This window comes from Ptychodera flava, chromosome 1 (assembly GCF_041260155.1).
Source record: "Ptychodera flava strain L36383 chromosome 1, AS_Pfla_20210202, whole genome shotgun sequence".
Lineage (NCBI taxonomy): Eukaryota > Metazoa > Hemichordata > Enteropneusta > Ptychoderidae > Ptychodera > Ptychodera flava.
The window spans coordinates 23,684,866-23,703,321 of record NC_091928.1 but is presented as its reverse complement, the minus strand read 5'-3'; the positions used below and the strand labels follow the sequence as shown (position 1 = coordinate 23,703,321).

The 18,456-nt window shown below is 38.6% G+C and overlaps 1 protein-coding gene and 1 long non-coding RNA gene across 2 annotated transcripts in view; one reads left to right on the top strand and one right to left on the bottom strand.

Moving 5' to 3' along the window:
- LOC139133372 (betaine--homocysteine S-methyltransferase 1-like) overlaps positions 1–13,105 on the top strand; it is a 29,263-nt gene extending 16,158 nt beyond the window's left edge. The window contains exons 3-8 of the mRNA XM_070699933.1: positions 1,355–1,545; positions 2,834–3,028; positions 3,810–3,921; positions 11,320–11,516; positions 11,621–11,702; positions 12,212–13,105. Of these exons, the coding sequence (XP_070556034.1) occupies positions 1,355–1,545; positions 2,834–3,028; positions 3,810–3,921; positions 11,320–11,516; positions 11,621–11,702; positions 12,212–12,498 (1,064 nt within the window). The 3' untranslated portion in view covers positions 12,499–13,105. The remainder of the gene's footprint in view (positions 1–1,354; positions 1,546–2,833; positions 3,029–3,809; positions 3,922–11,319; positions 11,517–11,620; positions 11,703–12,211) is intronic.
- Positions 13,106–14,483: 1,378 nt separating this feature from the next.
- On the bottom strand, positions 14,484–16,613 carry LOC139133365 (uncharacterized). The gene is made up of 2 exons (XR_011552577.1): positions 16,494–16,613; positions 14,484–15,195 (listed from the first exon to the last, which is right to left on the bottom strand). It is a non-coding gene; the product is annotated as an uncharacterized lncRNA (long non-coding RNA).
- Positions 16,614–18,456: the final 1,843 nt, after the last annotated feature.

The following is an 18,456-nucleotide window of genomic DNA, read 5'->3' as shown; positions in this document are numbered from 1 at the left end:
GGCGCCCTGGTACAATGGGACCACTGACTCTACATTGATGTTCGTATGTGTCGGAGGGTCAGAGATCGCAGAGAGCCCAGACACAGCTGAATCTTTCGCTCAAAATTACATCTGGCTTGATTTGCACATACAACCCATGATTTTAACAGTCTTTTATGGGGAGACCATGGTTTAAATTCGCTGGTTCCATCAACTGAAGCGAGTTACCCCGGAAGTTTCGATTTGATTGATGTTTGTGCTGATCTCGACGGTGTTTGTAGCAAACATTTGTAGCATTTGCATGTGGTTTAAATTTGTCGATGCCACTTGCTTTAAGTAGAGTTTTACATCCACATGAAAAATTTGCTTTGATTATTTTTGCTTATCTTTCGTTTTCCTGTGTTTTGTCATACCTTTCATTGAGGATGTCTCCTATAACCCTACTTTGTAGCATTTGCTCGAATTTCTCGTTCAGGTCGTGATCAATTTAGGACGCCCCCTTCACTTATCAAACCTATCGATCGAGTATGAGTCATGGGACAGTCATTCTAATTGAAACGATTTTCATCTAGACACAAAATGTGTAATTAGACTTCGCAGAGCTTGTAATGAAACAATGCTCTTAACAAATAAACTACAAAATGAAACTGGAAGCATGCTTTCGCTCCTTTGTTTTATTGAACCATACTCAGGCCCTGGTGTATTTTTTCATACATCAAACCCACAGGTTTATGGAAAGGCTCAAGATGGGGAGAGTGTGATAGCCGCGGAAGGATATCTGTTCTACTTTGAGAGATTGGCTAGATTGATTTTAACAGGTCTTTTATGGGGAGAGTGGTTGAATTCGCTGGTTCCATCAACTGAAGCGAGTTACCCCGGAAGTTTCGATTTGATTGATGTTTGTGCTGATCTCGACGGTGTTTGTAGCAAACATTTGTAGCATTTGCATGTGGTTTAAATTTGTCGTTGCCACTTGCTTTAAGTAGAGTTTTACATCCACATGAAAAATTTGCTTTGATTATTTTTGCTTATCTTTCGTTTTCCTGTGTTTTGTCATACCTTTCATTGAGGATGTCTCCTATAACCCTACTTTGTAGCATTTGCTCGAATTTCTCGTTCAGGTCGTGATCAATTTAGGACGCCCCCTTCACTTATCAAACCTATCGATCGAGTATGAGTCATGGGACAGTCATTCTAATTGAAACGATTTTCATCTAGACACAAAATGTGTAAGTAGACTTCGCAGAGCTTGTAATGAAAAAATGCTCTTAACAAATAAACTACAAAAAATGAAACTGAAAGCATGCTTTTGCTCCTTTGTGTTATTGAACCATACTTAGGCCCTGGTGTATTTTTTCATACATCAAACCCACAGGGTTTATGGAAAGGCTCAAAGATGGGGAGAGTGTGATAGCCGCGGAAGGATATCTCTTCTACTTTGAGAGATTGGGCTACTTGCAAGGCGGCTACTGGCTTCCTGTCGTCATATTAGAACACCCGGAATACGTGAAAGATGCGTACCGACATTTCGTTCATGCCGGAAGTGACGTGGTCGAAGCATTCACGGTGAGACATTAAAAATTGATTCCCTCTATTTTTATTATCATCACTTCAAATAGCTTGACCGATATTGTTAGCCAAAATGATAACAATTAAAGGGCCCTTTTTACTATGCAGGAAAATACTATGTATGTGCAGAAGACCTCAGGGGCTTATACATAATATCGTATTTCTGATACGTTCTATTTACGTGAAGTTCTCTCTTGGTCTGAAGCTATCGAGTTAAATATTTTATGGGGAATTGTGGAGTTCATCAGATTTTGTATTACATATGACTTGGTATTTCATAATAATATGACGAAAGGAAACGTTTAAATTTTCTCAAATCGGTGTTGGTAGGCACAAAACAGAAATGAAAATCATTTTCGACATAATGCATATTGCATAACAGGTACAGTCTGTCTTCCCTTGGCATGTTCTCAAATTGACCAGTTTCTAGTCGAAGATTATGATTTGATACACCCACAATTAAGCTAATTGTCAACGCCGCGTCTATACGTATAAAACGCACTGGTATTGTTTACAGTGAATTGAATCTTGGTCTGCCCACAATTGTCGACAGTGATAAGAATGCATGCACAGGCCATTGCTTAGTTGAGGGGCTGAATACTGCGTAATTCAAATTTGCTTCGGGGAGTAAAACAGGGAACTGGCTGACATCCAATGGAAAATAGAGAAAAAATCACTAAAGTTTCAGCTCTGCCCCTTTAGAGTGAAGTCGTCATCCAGTCTGCGGCTGCGCGACTTTCTTGTCGATAAATATTGCCTCTTCCCAGAAATTGATGAAGAGTGTCGAGTAAATTTGAAGCAAGTTCATCATTTGAGGCATGTTAATAATCCACCTGTTTAGTAGCCATTCGTTCCAAGACTTTGCATAATCAACTTTGGTTGCGTCCCTATGTTTATATGACGCTGCTTCGGCCGTTGTCACCAGTTTCGGTACAGCCACCATTTCAGAATGTTTGATATGAACAAGGGGTATTAGGATATGTAAACAGCAACACACCGGGTGTATTGGTCAATATGCGCAGCCGCAGACTGGATGACCCCATCCCTCTAAGCGTTTCTGAGTGACAAAAGAGAAAAGAAACCCAACTGTGGGCAAGGAGAAACGATGGAGTTAATTTTGTGAATCGACAGAAATCAAAAAGAAAATCAAATTAAACGGAGGCTGGTTCACTCCATTCAAAATCTCAGACTGGTAGATTGACTTGAGCTGAATTTCAATGGCTTAGAATTTATCAGAAATAAGAATGCAATTTCAACCAAGACGGTGTATCTTTGGCTTTTTCAGTACTATGCACATCGCGAGAAACTCAGCTTGATGAACATGGAGGATAAAATAGAACTGATAAACAGAGAGGCTCTGCGACTTGGTCGAGAAGTTGCCGATGAAACTGGAACGCTCTTGGCGGGAAATATATGCAACACCAATATATACCACCCTGATAGTCCGGAAAGAAATGAACAAATCACAGCGATGTTCAAGGTTTGTTACATAAACTTTAATGGGAACGGGATTTTTATGAGACTTATGGTTGATGGCTGTCTGCCAAGCATTAAATGGATTTTTCCATTAAATGGATTAAATTTGAGGCTACTTGAAGAGCGCGCTCAGTGTTTTCGCACACTCAATTCATACAATCCATGATAGTAACTATGGACAATCATCAGCTATGAATGCAAAACACGGCTGTCTTTGATATTGCCACCACGCCCTTAAACGATGCATGTATTTTTCCAAAATCGCGTTTTGAAACTTACAAGCAGTCGACAATTTGCTTTCAGGCGCTTTCCTTTGGAATTACCCACTCGATCATGATCACAATCTTATCTGATGTCAATGGTGAAATATATACTGTTGATGTTAAGTCCTAATCGCCTTAAGGTGGTATGCGCCTCGAAATTGAAAGACTTAAACTTTTGCTCAAACTTTCCTAATGACACTTTCAGCCATTCTCTTCCCAAATCAACAATAAAAATCGGGCAAAGTCTGGAACTAGTGAAGCAAAGTGCCCAACATTTTGCGATATTTGAAATTCAAAGTGGCCGCCATTCCTGTGTTAACTCTATAGGGAAGAGTACATTTGGTATTTAAAAAAATTAAGACGGTTAAAGTTTTGTTCCTCCAAGAGCTTTTTAATGAGCCTCCACAAGTGGTAGATCAGAAAAGAATTGTACAAATTTTAAGAGTCCAAATATCTACCTTCGTTGGTTGTATTACAGCAGTGGCAAAGCAGTTCAGAACATTTTGTCTTCGCTTCTAACAGGAAATGATTGACTGGGCTCTGGATTACAAAATTGATTACGTCATTGGGGAGACGTTCATGTATCTCGGTGAAGCTATGTTGGCGTTAGAAGCAATCAAAAAGTATGGAAAAGGTACTAATGATTATGCATTTTACATTTTTCAATCAATGTAACTATTTTGAAAAACAGATCTACTATAGCTTTCCGTAAGTGTTGTGTCATATTAATGTGTAACCGAAGATATACGAATTGTACGCACGTGAATATGTAAAAAAATTATTGAAATCAATAATATTGCATACCTAATTACGTCAAGGTCACGGCAATATACTGTTACTCGCTCATATTAAGGTAGTATGCACCTCGAATGTGAAAGACTTAAACTTTTGCTCTAACTTTCCTCAAGGGATCTTTCAATCATTCTCTTTCAAAATCAAGAATAAAAATAGGGGGTCACCGTGCAAATTTTTGTACTAGAGAAACAAATTACCCAAGATTTACCGATATTAGAAATTCAAATGGCCGCCGTCCCTGTGTTAACTCTATGAAGAAAAATGAGATTTTTCGAATTTCGAAAAACTAAGCCGGTGAAAAGTTTTCTTTCACCCAGCGCTTTAAAATGAACCCCCACATGTGGTATATCAGAAGAGAATTGTAAAAGTTTGAGAGTCCGAATGTCTGCCCCCGAGGTGCGTTCTACCTTAAAGACGACCACTCCAAGACGACCACTTCTGCTCTCAGCTACAGCGAACCTTGGCACGATGATGGCATGCTTAACATTTTCAAGTTGTAAAGAGTATCGATGGCTTTGAAGTAACTTTCAAGGCTATACTAGTACTCAAATTGAACACTGACTAAGGCCAAGAGAAGTAAAAAGTTTGTTTCTCATCCTAGACATATTGCAAAAATGATGCGATGACGCTGTTTTTTTTCTCATTTTTTGTATTTTTCAACCAACAAGAACGAACAAAAATATGAAAACTGTATAGGAACGCTCAGGCGTCAAACGTTATCATGAATATGCATTAGGGCTCATGAATATTAATAAAACAAAACTGCCCACACATGAGATAACAACACAAAATCTCTAAAATCACATCACAAACAAAGTTCCCAACTTGAACATCATCAAGCCAACGAATTGACAAAGAACACACTAGTGTGAACGTTCACATCAAAATATAGCCCATAGGCACTGTGTGGAACTTGGAACACATAGAAAAGGCCAATGATCGCATACAAATGAAATCCCATACATCAGCCATAGTGAGGCCAAAGTCCATGACATGAGGAATGAGGTGGCTTGTGTTAATGAACAGAGTCGCACACAAAACCATCCAAACATGAGTATTCTTGCTTCCTTGCAAGAAGAATGCAGAGATCAACAACATAGATACAATATAAAATTAAGGAAGAGATATGCTCATGTCATGGAGGTACATTTGGTACCTCCATGTTTATATAAGCCACTAAGGAACGAACTGGTAGGAAACGAGGGGTCAAAAGGTCATGGTAGTCTGAGACATACTTCCACGTCTCAGCATGGCTATAACAACCAATTTGTTAATTTTCTCACTAACAACCTTACCCGATACAGACAGAAAACACATTAAAGCACATACAAGACAAGAGGGATGATGTGTGCAGCCACTTTCCAACTTAAAATTACAAATCGTTTCAGTAACAGGCGACGGGGTCATGACCTTTTGGATAGCTTGCGAGATGGCCCGATCGCGCACAAAGCGACCAGATTTCTTTCGAAAATTCCAACTTGTAGATCGCATTTTTTCCTGAAATTTTGCTATCCCCAAACTTAGGATTAAAATATCTTTACAACAATACCTTTAACATGTATGATTTGGTAACGTTTCTTTAAAAAATCACCGAAATTCAAACAAGAATTGACTTTTCCTACAAATCGTACGTATTTGGCGCAAATATGAGGCGATTAACTCAGGAATTTCTCTTTGTAAAGGATGTTGATCGATTGTACTGAACCCATTCTATTATCATATGCCGAAAAAATATAGTTTAAATGTGGTTTACAAGTTGGAATATGCCGATAAATAATATACGCGATTTTGGCGCGAAAATGTCGATATAAAATCACGTGACACCTTTTATGCAAATTTAAGTGATATAAACTGAAAGAGCTATCAAAACTACGTATGTGTACCAAATTTCATCAAAATATGACCTGTAGTTTTTAGCTCCCATAGCCATATGTATATATGGCAATGGAAGCTATTCTTATAGGCTAGGGAACTGTCTGTATGTATGTATGTCTGTGTGTCTGTATGTCTGTATGTCTGTCCGTCAACATCAAAAACTCCAAAACCGCTGCACATTTCATCTTGATATTTGGTGTGTACATGGATGATGGGCTGTAGATGAGATTTTGTTCAAATGAAGTTGTCATTGCCAAAAATATGCAAATTAAGTGAAAAAATGTAAAAACAGTCAAAATTGAAAAAACTCAATAACCACTGAGCAGATTACATGAAAAATTAGCATGTAAGTACTTTGGGCTGACCTGAAATGATTGTGCACATCTTGGGTCAGTATCTTGGACTTGCTATTTTTCATGAATTTTTTTGTAATTTTCTCCCATTTTTGGTCAAAAAATCTTCTTCTCTGAAACCGCAAGTCCGATTGATTTGAAACTTGGTATGAAAGTGCATAGGAGTGACCTTTCCCAAATTTGGGCAAATCGTGGTGAAATTTGCATATTTTTAGTTTACACGTCCATAGACTCCCATGTATAAAGCAGATCTCCATAGACTCCCATGTATAAGGCCACTAAAAATAAAAATTTAGTTTCTCATCGTATTCATATTGCAAAAAGGATGCAGTGACACAATTTTTAGTCCCCACGGATGAAGTCCAGTGGGCTTATAGATTGGGTCATGTCCGTCTGTTCGTCCATCCATGAGTCCATCCGTTCACGCAGATATCTCGGATATTTTGACAAAATGTCATTTCTTATAGGCTAGGGAACTGTCTGTATGTATGTATGTCTGTATGTCTGTGTGTCTGTATGTCTGTATGTCTGTCCGTCAACATCAAAAACTCCAAAACCGCTGCACATTTCATCTTGATATTTGGTGTGTACATGGATGATGGGCTGTAGATGAGATTTTGTTCAAATGAAGTTGTCATTGCCAAAATATGCAAATTAAGTGAAAAAATGTAAAAACAGTCAAAATTGAAAAACTCAATAACCACTGAGCAGATTACATGAAAAATTAGCATGTAAGTACTTTGGGCTGACCTGAAATGATTGTGCACATCTTGGGTCAGTATCTTGGACTTGCTATTTTTCATGAATTTTTTGTAATTTTCTCCCATTTTGGTCAAAAAATCTTCTTCTCTGAAAACCGCAAGTCCGATTGATTTGAAACTTGGTATGAAAGTGCATAGGAGTGACCTTTCCCAAATTTGGGCAAATCGTGGTGAAATTTGCATATTTTTAGTTTACACGTCCATAGACTCCCATGTATAAGGCAGATCTCCATAGACTCCCATGTATAAGGCCACGAAAAATAAAAATTTAGTTTCTCATCGTATTCATATTGCAAAAAGGATGCAGTGACACAATTTTTAGTCCCCACGGATGAAGTCCAGTGGGCTTATAGATTGGGTCATGTCCGTCTGTTCGTCCATCCATGAGTCCATCCGTTCACGCAGATATCTCGAATATTTTGACAAAATGTCATGTGACCTCGATGACCTTTGACCTCAAATATACATATTTGTCCATAACTCAGTAACCACAAGTGCTACCACCCTTCATATATGGTATGATGGGACACCTTATGACGCCACATATTGTACCTCATTAATTATGCACATATCTAATTTTGAGCGAGCCAATAGAGCTAGAGGTCTGATTTTGGATCAGTGATTTTCTTAGAGAAAGACCACAACGGGTATGTGTAAATGGCTACATGTCAGAGGAAATTGTACTGAATGTTGGTGCACCACAAGGTTGCGTGCTATCACCTACTCTATTTTCTATTTACACAGATCAATGAGGTGCAATACTGCAATATCTTGTTTGTTCAAATTTGCTGATGACATGGCTCTTGTTGGGCTACTCAAAAAGGAAGATTCTCTTTCTGAATATTTCCATAATGTTGAAATTTTAAAGAACTGGTGTATAGATAGCTATTTAGATATGAATATTAGTAAAACAAAAGAGCTTGTCATTGGTTGTAAAGTTTGCCCGGATTTTACTCCTGTCACAATCAACGATGAATCTGTTGAAGTCGTTTCATGTTTCAAATACTTAGGTTCATTTCTAGATGAAAAACTCACATTTGATGAAAATACTGACTATATAGCGAAAAAGTCCCAACAAAGATTATACCTTCTCAGGAAACTCAAATCGTTCAATGTGAGTCAAAATATCTTACAAATGGTGTACAGATCCCTCATTGAGAGTGTTTTAACCTATAATATCATTTTGTGGTATGGAAATTTGACTGTCAGAAACAGAAGTAAGCTTTCTCGTATTGTGAGGATGGCAGAAAAAATTATTGCCTGTCGTCAAAATTCCCTTGTAAACCTTTACCAGCTGGCAGTGAAAAGGAAAGCGCAGGATATTGTCAATGATTCTCATCACCCTCTCCATGGTTACTTCCAGAAACTCCCGTCAGGGAGACGTTTTCGGGTTCCTCGTGCAAAGAAAAACCTCTTCAAAAAGTCATTTCTTCCATCAGCAGTTTCAATTTTAAACTCAAACTCGATGTAGTTGTTTTAAACCTCCAGTTGGTCCTTTGTTGTTTCCGTCTATGTTTCAATTTTTGTATATATGTCGCTACCTTGTGGTGTTTTTAAGCATTTCAATGTGTAATAGCGTCCCTTTTTATAGAATCTTTTGCTTGTTTGTACTATTTTAATTTGTATATGATGAGCCTGAAGGCAAATTTCTACATTTTTTGTGGATAATAAAGTAATTGAATTGAATTGAATGAATTGAATTGAATTGAATATAGGGATAACTTAGCAATACAATTTTTTTGACAAAATGTCACATGGCCTCTGTGACCTTTGACCTCAAATAAACATATTGTCCATAACTCAGTAACCACAAGTGCTACACCCTTCATGTATGGTATGATTGGACACCTTATAATGCCCAATACTGTACCTCATTAATTGTGCGCATATCTAATTTTGAGCGAGCCAATAGAGCTAGAGGTCTGATTTTTGGTATATAGGGATAACTTAGCAATACAATTTTTTGACAAAATGCCACGTGACTCGGTGACCTTTGACCTTAAATATACATATTTGTCCATAACTCAGTAACCACAAGTGCTACACCCTTTATATTTGGTATGATTGGACACCTTTTGACACCACATACTGTACCTCATTAATTATGCACATATCTCATTCTGAGCAAGCCAATAGAGCTGGATGTCTGATTTTTGGTATATAGGGATAACTATAGGAGAGAAATTTTTTGACCAAATGTCATGTGACCTCGATGACCTTTTACCTAAAATATATGTTTATGTCAATAAATAAGTAACCACAAGTGCTATGTCCTTTGTATTTAGTAGGATGGGAGACCTTATGACAACACACGCTTTACCTCATTAATTATGCACACATCTAATTCTGGGCAAGCGAATAGAGCTAGAGGTCTGATTTTTTGGCATATAGGGATTAATTAGCATTATAATTTTTTTTTTCAAAATGTCATGTGACCTCGATGACCTTTGACCGTGATTATACATATCTATGCATATTTCAGTAACCACAAGTTCTATACCCTCCAATTTTGATAGGATATTAGACCTCGAGATGTCACATATTGTACCTCATTTATTATGCGCATATGTATTTCTTGGCTGGCCAATACTGCTAGAGGTCTGATCTTTTTTCCCGATTTAGAACCATAACTTAGACATGCCTCATGTGTTTCAAATTGGGAACAACGACATAGACCTATGTGCCCAAAGATCTCAACATATACACTCCAGTGATACTTCTTAATGACCACATTTCCCTGCCCCATCAAGACTAATACTCCTATTACAAGTGGGGACTATGTCATTGTCAATGACTTGTTGAGTTAATGGTTGTATCACAGTATTCGATATTTCTAATTCTGTATTTTTTCATTTTATATTCTGAATAAATACATTAAACATATTTCACTGTCTCCAGTACATTACATTTAAAGGGATATAGTCGTTGGAACTGCGCCTGTGCGAGTTTCTTGTTTACAAACAATGTATTTCGTGCACGATATCAAGATGCACCTCATCATCATAGCTGCAACATTTAAATTATACGATGATAGATTATGACAGACATGTTTTAACTTTCATCAATCACCATTGTGCCTTGGATACATTGTTGCCATGGTCGTATGGGTCCCATACGACCTTTGAGCGCAGTTCCGACGACTATATCCCTTTAAGCATTTTCACTTCATGCACTTTATCCATTTCACACATGTTCAAATATCTGACCAGAGAACAAACACTAAATAGTCCAGGGTGGGAGCTACAGTGTCATTGACGCTATGTTTGAGGAATTAAGTTCAGCTCGAAATTCGGTCTGGACCCCTGCCTTAACTCACTTGCGAATGCAAGCAGAGATAAATGCACAGCAGTGTTGCTTTAGTATTTTTGTATAGCAACAGTTCCGTGGTTTGATTTTAGTGCAGCAATGCACAGTTTAATTTTGTCAACTTAATGTAACAGTGACATATGTGTACTGTTCTGAATGGAATGTTAGTGTCAGTTATTATGTTTATAGTTCTGTTTTATACAGCACTGTGTTATGCACTATCATCGCGTATTTTTGCGGGGTTTTATATTTTAATTTCCTTATGAGCAGAAGAAAAGGTTGACGCTGTGGGTCTGAATCGACGCGTGCGAGGATGAGAAACACACTTTTTACTTTTCTTGGCCTAACAATAGCATAATTAAAGCATATCTTGCTGATTGTAACATTTGAAGTTGTTGAACCACACTTCAGGAATTCCAGTTTTGATGTGTATTTTTTTCAGTCTGACACTAACATAACTCAACCTGACATTATATTATTCTTACGACTCCTTGTAACCCCTTTAGACCGGAAAATTCAACTCAATAGCATGTCTTTTCAGCATTGTAATGAAAATTCTTCCCAGAATTCTCCTCTAGAAAGTAGTAAACAGATGGTTCAAGTGGAAATATAGAGACAGAAAACAGATGGTTCAAGTGGAAATATAAAGACATGCTCACGTTTCCCAGCAAAATTTGTGAAAAGCGAAAGCTGGAACAATGGACTCGCTCGCAAACAGTTTAAAATACTTCGCGATCCCCGGTATCACTCATACATGTTACATATCCTTGTGTGACATAGTTACTACACATTTTTGGAAGTTTCGCACTCAAGACCCACTTCTGCTTTTGGCCTGGTGCAAGATTAACTTAGGGCCGACTAAAAGGCGACCTGAAATCTGTCATGTGAAAGCTATTATTATAATTATAATTATTATTATTATTATTATTGTTATTATTAAAGGCCTCCCTGCTGTCATAATGCTTGCCGCATATCCCATAGCAACCAAGGACGGACAAGCAATTACGTCAGACGGCGTACCTCTGACTGAAGCTTGCAAGAAGTTGGAAGACGCCGGAGCTGATGTCGTTGGTCTGAACTGTTCCCGTGGTCCGGCCACTATGATGCCGATAATGCGAGAAATTCGCAAAGTCTGCAAGGTGAGATGTCGAAACGTCTACAGATCTTGATTGGTACAACTTGTCATTGATTGATAAATGATGACCTCGTTGTTCACCATTTGCAATGACGTTTGGTTTTGCAGGTTCCCCTAGCCGCGCTCCCCGTGCCGTACAGAACAACGCCCGAGGAACCAACATTTCTAGTTCTGTCTGACCCTAAAACAGGTTGGTTATCATTTGACTAGGCACGATCATCCGTTTTCTAAAATTCCGCTCTGCACCTATGCGCCCAGTTGACGTGTGTACATATGCCTGAGAAGAAGACGTGTACGCGTCTATGGGGCGCGTAGGCGCAGAGAGGAATTTTAGAAAACAGGTGACTGTGGACTAGACCTTGTAACACATCTGCACGCTCTACAGTGTGTTGGATGGTTTACTAATTTGGCTGAATGACATTTTTATACTGTCAGGAATCTCATTCTTTAGGTCAAACTTTCAATCGTGTCAGTTGCGATTTCGCAATATGCGGAATATATTGCACAATTTAGAAGACACTATATAATTCATCAAAGAGATACTCTTGATTATATTGCATGTATATTGAACTCTCATAGTAGGCAATTAAACCAATATGCACTTATTGTTCACGTGCACATGCGCAAACCAGCAATATGCATTCCTTCATCGTTCTATCATATTGTCTGGAAATAACCCAACTGTTTGTCTTTTTTCAGGCGAACATTTGTTTCCGACCAACCTGGAAGTGGCATCGTGTTCCCATGGTGACATCGAGGAGTTCGGCAAGGAGTGCAAGGAGTTAGGCATCCAGTACGTCGGTATCTGCTGCGGCAACCGTCCCTGTCTGACGCGTACCCTGGCCGAGTCTCTCGGTCGTAAACCGCCCGGTAGCCGATTCTCCAAAGACATGTCGAAGAATGTGACCTATGGAACTGACCCCAGAGTGAAGAAAGATGTCGCAGCGGATAACATGAAGCTTTACTACAATAAAATAGAAGTATAAGTTGTTCAATGTGCAACTGCCGATAGGAATGCAATCATAATGTGTAGGGTGGTATATTATCACGTTTATATATATAATGTGGCCGGTCATTTTAGGTGTGAAGATTGCGTTCGGCAATACATGTTGTCAGAAGCCACTCAGGATATCTTTTCCACGGTTTCCTCACTCTGTTAGGGGTCTACCAAAAAAGAAGCATCTAAACCACGTGCCTTAATGATGACTTGGTTGGGTTTACTTTGTGGGTGAAGAAAAAGCAAAAAAGTGACATTTTCAAAAAAAAGAACGAATACTACAAATTATATGGAGAGAAATACTGTATGCTTATTGTTACCTTGGTACTGATTGGCGTGTTCTATCTTTGATCTTATCAAAGTTTTTAATTCTTTTCACTATCAAATTGTGATGTTGGTGACATTAGGGAACTAGAATATTTTTTAACACAAGTGACCTGCGCAGGTTTTAATCACCATGTCTGTATAGCTAAATCTCAAACCCTGACTCGGAGAATTCGTGTACTGGTGTCAAGAGAGAGATTGGGATTTTATAATGTGTCAAAGGATGGGGAAGTCATACAAATGGGAAAATAAAGTACAATTGATCGAATGAACTTTAATTTGAATGTATGAACCTTACTGCCCAACACGTTTGTTCTAGCGCGCCGTTATTTATTGCCGGATGGAACTTTCATGGAGAAATTGCAACAGAGCGGTGCAATGATAATTACAAAGGAGAATAATGCCGTATGGACAAACCAATGGATTTGCATAGGCTAGGAGTGTGCATGTATATATGTATGTATGTATGTATGTATGTATGTATGTATGTATGTATGTATGTATGTATGTATGTATGTATGTATGTATGTATGTATGTATGTTATGTATGTATGTCTGCGTGCGTGCATGCATGCATGCATGCATGCATGTATGTATGTATGTATGTATGTATGTATGTTATGTATGTCTGTCTGTCTGTGTGTATGTATGTGTGTGTGTGCGTATGTATCTATGTATGTATGTATGTATGTGTGTATGTATTTCTCCATTTATCTATGTATGTACGTTCGTTCGTTCGTTCGTTCGTTTGTGTAATACATATATACAATGAACATTCGTATGTACGTACCAAGTTTGAAAAGACTTAGTCGTGAAGTATGGAGAAGACAAAATGCTCCCATGTCAATCTTCAGTCTTCTCAGAACACCAAATGGTCCACCCCTTATAGCATTTCGTGTTGGAAAACTTACCAAATCAAAATTAATAGGGCAATATACAGACAGAACAGACAGACAGCAGATAGAAATATGAGTATATAGGCGGAACAGCTGAATAGATGGACGTATAATTAGATGATTTTTCAACAATTTTATTTCTGTTTAACGCTTTTCCATATATTTTCCGCATACAACGTATACTTTCCAATAAAAATTCTGACATTTTCTGTTTATATTTGAACGTAGTTGATCTTGAGGAAGCTTTAGGTATAGAGCGGCGCCTGTCAGTCACAAAAAACATCACACAGTGCTCATTTGCTGATACACCTGATTACCTGATTCACCTGTGGTGTAGAATCAGAAGATTTTCTCGACACTTGGACCTTGTTGGAATTTTATATGTTTAATTTGTTCTTGCACTATTTGTGTCTATGAGCCATTCGTATGCCATTCCTTTGGATTACAACACGACATTCGGACAGCAACCATTCATGCAAAAGCCTACTGAATGTAGGGGGCGCTCTAATAGACAGTATCAGGATTCAACCCTCTCACATCCACTGATTCACTGTACGTCTTCTGTATCCGACTTACACCAATGTGCTCTCAAAGCTTTTACTAAGGCTAATGCCTAACGTAAGTATGCTTACTGCGCAATCTCGCTAAGCTTGGTTACTCAACGCTAAAAAATCATGACACGATAGAGCCACTGAGTAGCTGTGGCCAACGAAGACGTTTTCTGTGACAGAGTCTGTATTCCTTCAGTAAAGACTTCAGAATTATAGTTGTAACTTTATTAATTCAAAGAATGAAATAGCACTAACTTTAAGACACCTACAAACTACAGTACCGAACAGTTGAAATATCTTTGCGTTCTTGCAGCCGCCAGTTAAGTAAATCCTAAGTTTTAGAATTAAACAAACACACTGCTTGAAAGGAGAGTAAATCCACATTCCGAATTGTCATACCTGTGAAAATATTTGTGTTCAAACATTTAAACCGTCTGAATAGATATTGTTAGATGGAGTTTTCTTTATTCGAAGTCGATCAGCTTGTCTTTGCAAACGTAAATCAGTTCTTTAATTTTTGAGATATCTTTCGGAGCCCGCAGCTGTTCCAATGCACGTTCCACCAGTAGCATAGTTGACAACTGGATTGCTGGTTGCGCCTGCACCCGCCTTTAGAGCGCCGCCAACGGTCTTATTTCCTTTTATGTCGATGCTGTGCTCTGTCGACCACCTCTTGACATCCTCGCGTCAGTGGCAACAGCGCCTGACTTAGGAGTGCTGTGGATCAGATACTGGTTTCCCTTGTCAGTCTTTACTTTGACGCCGTAATGTGGAACTGGGCCTTCAGTTTCCTTCGGTCGGCTGACCTTTTCGGCTGAAATTACCTTCTCCTGTCTCCAAGGTATGTTCGGTTGTTTCTTGGCTGCATCGGCCTGTCTTTGTCGCCAGCTTAGGTAAGACATGTCTCGTTTGTTCCTGTGTGTGTAAGAATGACTTTTCCGAGTTATTCCAAAATATTTTATTTCTGTGATTTGGGGATTTGGAAAATCAGTAGGAAGAAAGCTAACAGTCATTAGGAACATACCATTTTGACCGGGGAGGCTTGGTCGGAAAAGGAGGACCATGCTATTTTTAAGCATTGCGGGGTGGGGTCAGACCGTTCTTTAGTGTTCAGGGAGGGCCATCGTGACACCAGAGCTAATTTTATGCAAATGATGGAACATATTATAATAGTAATGCCTGCCATACCAAGACTGGTGATTTGAAATTTTGGTAGCGTCAACAAGCATGAGGCACAGGAAGCGATCACAAAAGGATAATGCGGAATCTTATTTAGTATCCTGACAAGTGAAATGTGGCTTGCTGGTTTCAAATTTTCATTACCAATCACCACACCAAAATAGAACAAGCCAGGTCTACTTATAGCTTCTGTTACGCCAAATTAATGTGATAAGCTGTGTTGACCAGTTGATCACTTGGCATTTCGGCGTGTGATTCAGTAAGACAGGGAAGCATATGTATTTCACAAACAGAATTTAAAATGGGGTAAATTACAATACCAGAAAAACGGCAGATAAAAACACTAGGTGCAGAGGATCAAAAACAGACGTTTCGGGGAAAACCCTCCGTCGCTGAGGAAGGGTTTTACCAAAACTGAGTCATGTATGTATGTGATTCAGCTCCTATACCACTTTCGCTGAAGTCATTTCGGGGAAATACCCAAGGCTCTCAGAAATCATACGACATCTGTCTTTACCTATTTTAGACTCGCACTAGTGCGGGGTTATAACTTCTTTACCCTTATGAAGGTTTTTACGGTTTCAAAAAAGGGAAAACACATCAAATGCCATAGCTATTATGATAGATGGCGCCTCAAAGTGAGAATACAACAATACCTTTGCTCTCATAAATACTCAGTGCCGTTTTGCATCGAAGGTCAAAACTATCGCAAAGTGCTTGAGTGATCCATCGTAAGATGCGCAGTATCTTGAGATTTTGGCTATTCGTTGTTGAATTGGAAACGAATCTCTGTAGAGTTGTAGGCGTCTAATTCAACCACAGACACTTGAGTGTCGATGTCTCAATTACACATTTCAGAAAACATAAAGTAACTGAAAAAACATATTTGCAATGACTGAATGTAAATATATTCTATCATTACATACAGCATTTCTCGACTAGTTACGTTCTCGTCAGCTGTCAGCTCATCGACTAATCTGAAGAGCAGAACATTTTTAGGCGCAGGAGTTTAACAATACATTAAAAATACTTACAATTGTGACGATAAAACGCAATCTGTAGTCTAGTGGTCTTGAGTCAAAGAGAATACAGCGGCTCAGCACTGAGACAACTTTTTCCAAATTGAATTCGGGGAAATACCCAGGCTGTCAGAAATCACATGACTCAGACGGCGCCCTCAGAGCACTTTCACTTTCACTATTCACATTAAAGATCAAGCTGCGATGGCGCTCTTCGTTTCGTTCACCTATGTTTTTTAGAATCCGCCTTCCTGGAGCGTCCGGCTGCTTTCGAGAAGCTTGTTGCGAGCGCATTAGCACTGCAAAGTGCAGGGTGCCGGGTGCAGAGTTCGACCCCATCAGATTTACATCAGTGTAGTGATGTCGCCCTCTATGTCAACCTTCAACTGTAATCCTCGTTCTGGCGTAGACAACCATGAAATACCTACAGTGCTAATAAAGTTGGTGTTCAGGTTATTTGCTCTTTGTCGTCCTCATCGCTGCCAATACCATAACAATCACTCCAGTGACATCAATATTAATTGAAGCAATTTCGTCAGCTGTCTTTGACTATCACCGTACGTCACAGGATGCATTTGTCCAGGGAATAAGTTTAATATAATGGGGACGTTTGCACACAACCTACTAACGTACCAACAACCGTAGACATTAAGATGCATTAACGGTGGAAAAACTAAGGACAACATTTTAACCAGAACAAGTAAAATGCCGATATATGAAAAAATCTTGGTCTTAATCTGTAGTTTTTGCACGAGGACAGTTCAGGTAGTGGTCGCCTCGAAACTGAAAGACATATATTTTAGTTCAAACTTTCCTCGGCTAAGGGAAGCTTTAAGCAATATTCTATCAAAATCAAGAATAACTATCAGGGGTTTTGGTACTAGAGAAACAAATAACGTAACATCTATCGCCATCTAGATCTAAAATTCAAAATAACTTTGTGTTAACTCGGTGGGGAAAAATTTCACTTCCGATTTCCACAAAAGATTTTTCAAATGTAAGATGGTGAAAACTTTTCTTCGAAGAACTGCAGAATGTGACCACATGAACCGTCGACCAGAACATGTTGTAAAATAATTGAGGTGGGTTGGCGTTACCGTGCTTCCATGTTTGAATTTTGAGGTGTTCCAAATAATGGGGGGGGGGGGGTCGGCTCTGTCTTTGGCTCTGTTCTGCTGTGGGGAGGGTTAATATATAGTGTACCATCCAAGGAACATGAATACACTCCTTTGGCAATGACTCCGATTTCGTCAGATAGAGTTGCACAACACAATACTCTTTAAAATAGTTTGCATAAATTGCTATCATCCTGTCACGCTTCGAACGATAGATGTCGGACGAGGCTGTGCATTTTTTCTACAAAATATTTAGATGTGGGCTCTGGTTCACCGCTTTCATTTGTTGGCGGCTGTTTTCAGTATAAATCCATCAGACGCAAATACCCTGTTTGATCATCATGTAACAAGCATCTGTAAAACAGCCTTGAGTGTTTCTTGAAGAACGAAAAACTTATTAACATTCGGATTTTCCTCTGCCAGATTCCACATTTAGCAAGAGAGTGGCTGAAAGATTCCTTAGGTATATATTAAGTATTTTACTTTCGAGACGCATACGATTGTTACGGAGGTTATTCACTTTGACGTCAGCTGTGCAATTATTACGTAATAAGTACGCTTACTACCTTTCACCTTTTATTGTACGTATGTATGTATGTATGTATGTATGTATGTATGTATGTATGTATGTATGTATGTATGTATGTATGTATGTATGTATGTATGTATGTATGTATGTATGTATGTATGTATGTATGTATGTATGTATGTATGTATGTATGTATGTATGTATGTATGTATGTATGTATGTATGTATGTATGTATGTATGTGTGTGTGTATGTATGTATATATGTATGTATGTATGTATGTATTATGTATGTATGTATGTATGTATGTGTGTGTGTTTTATGTGTGTGTATGT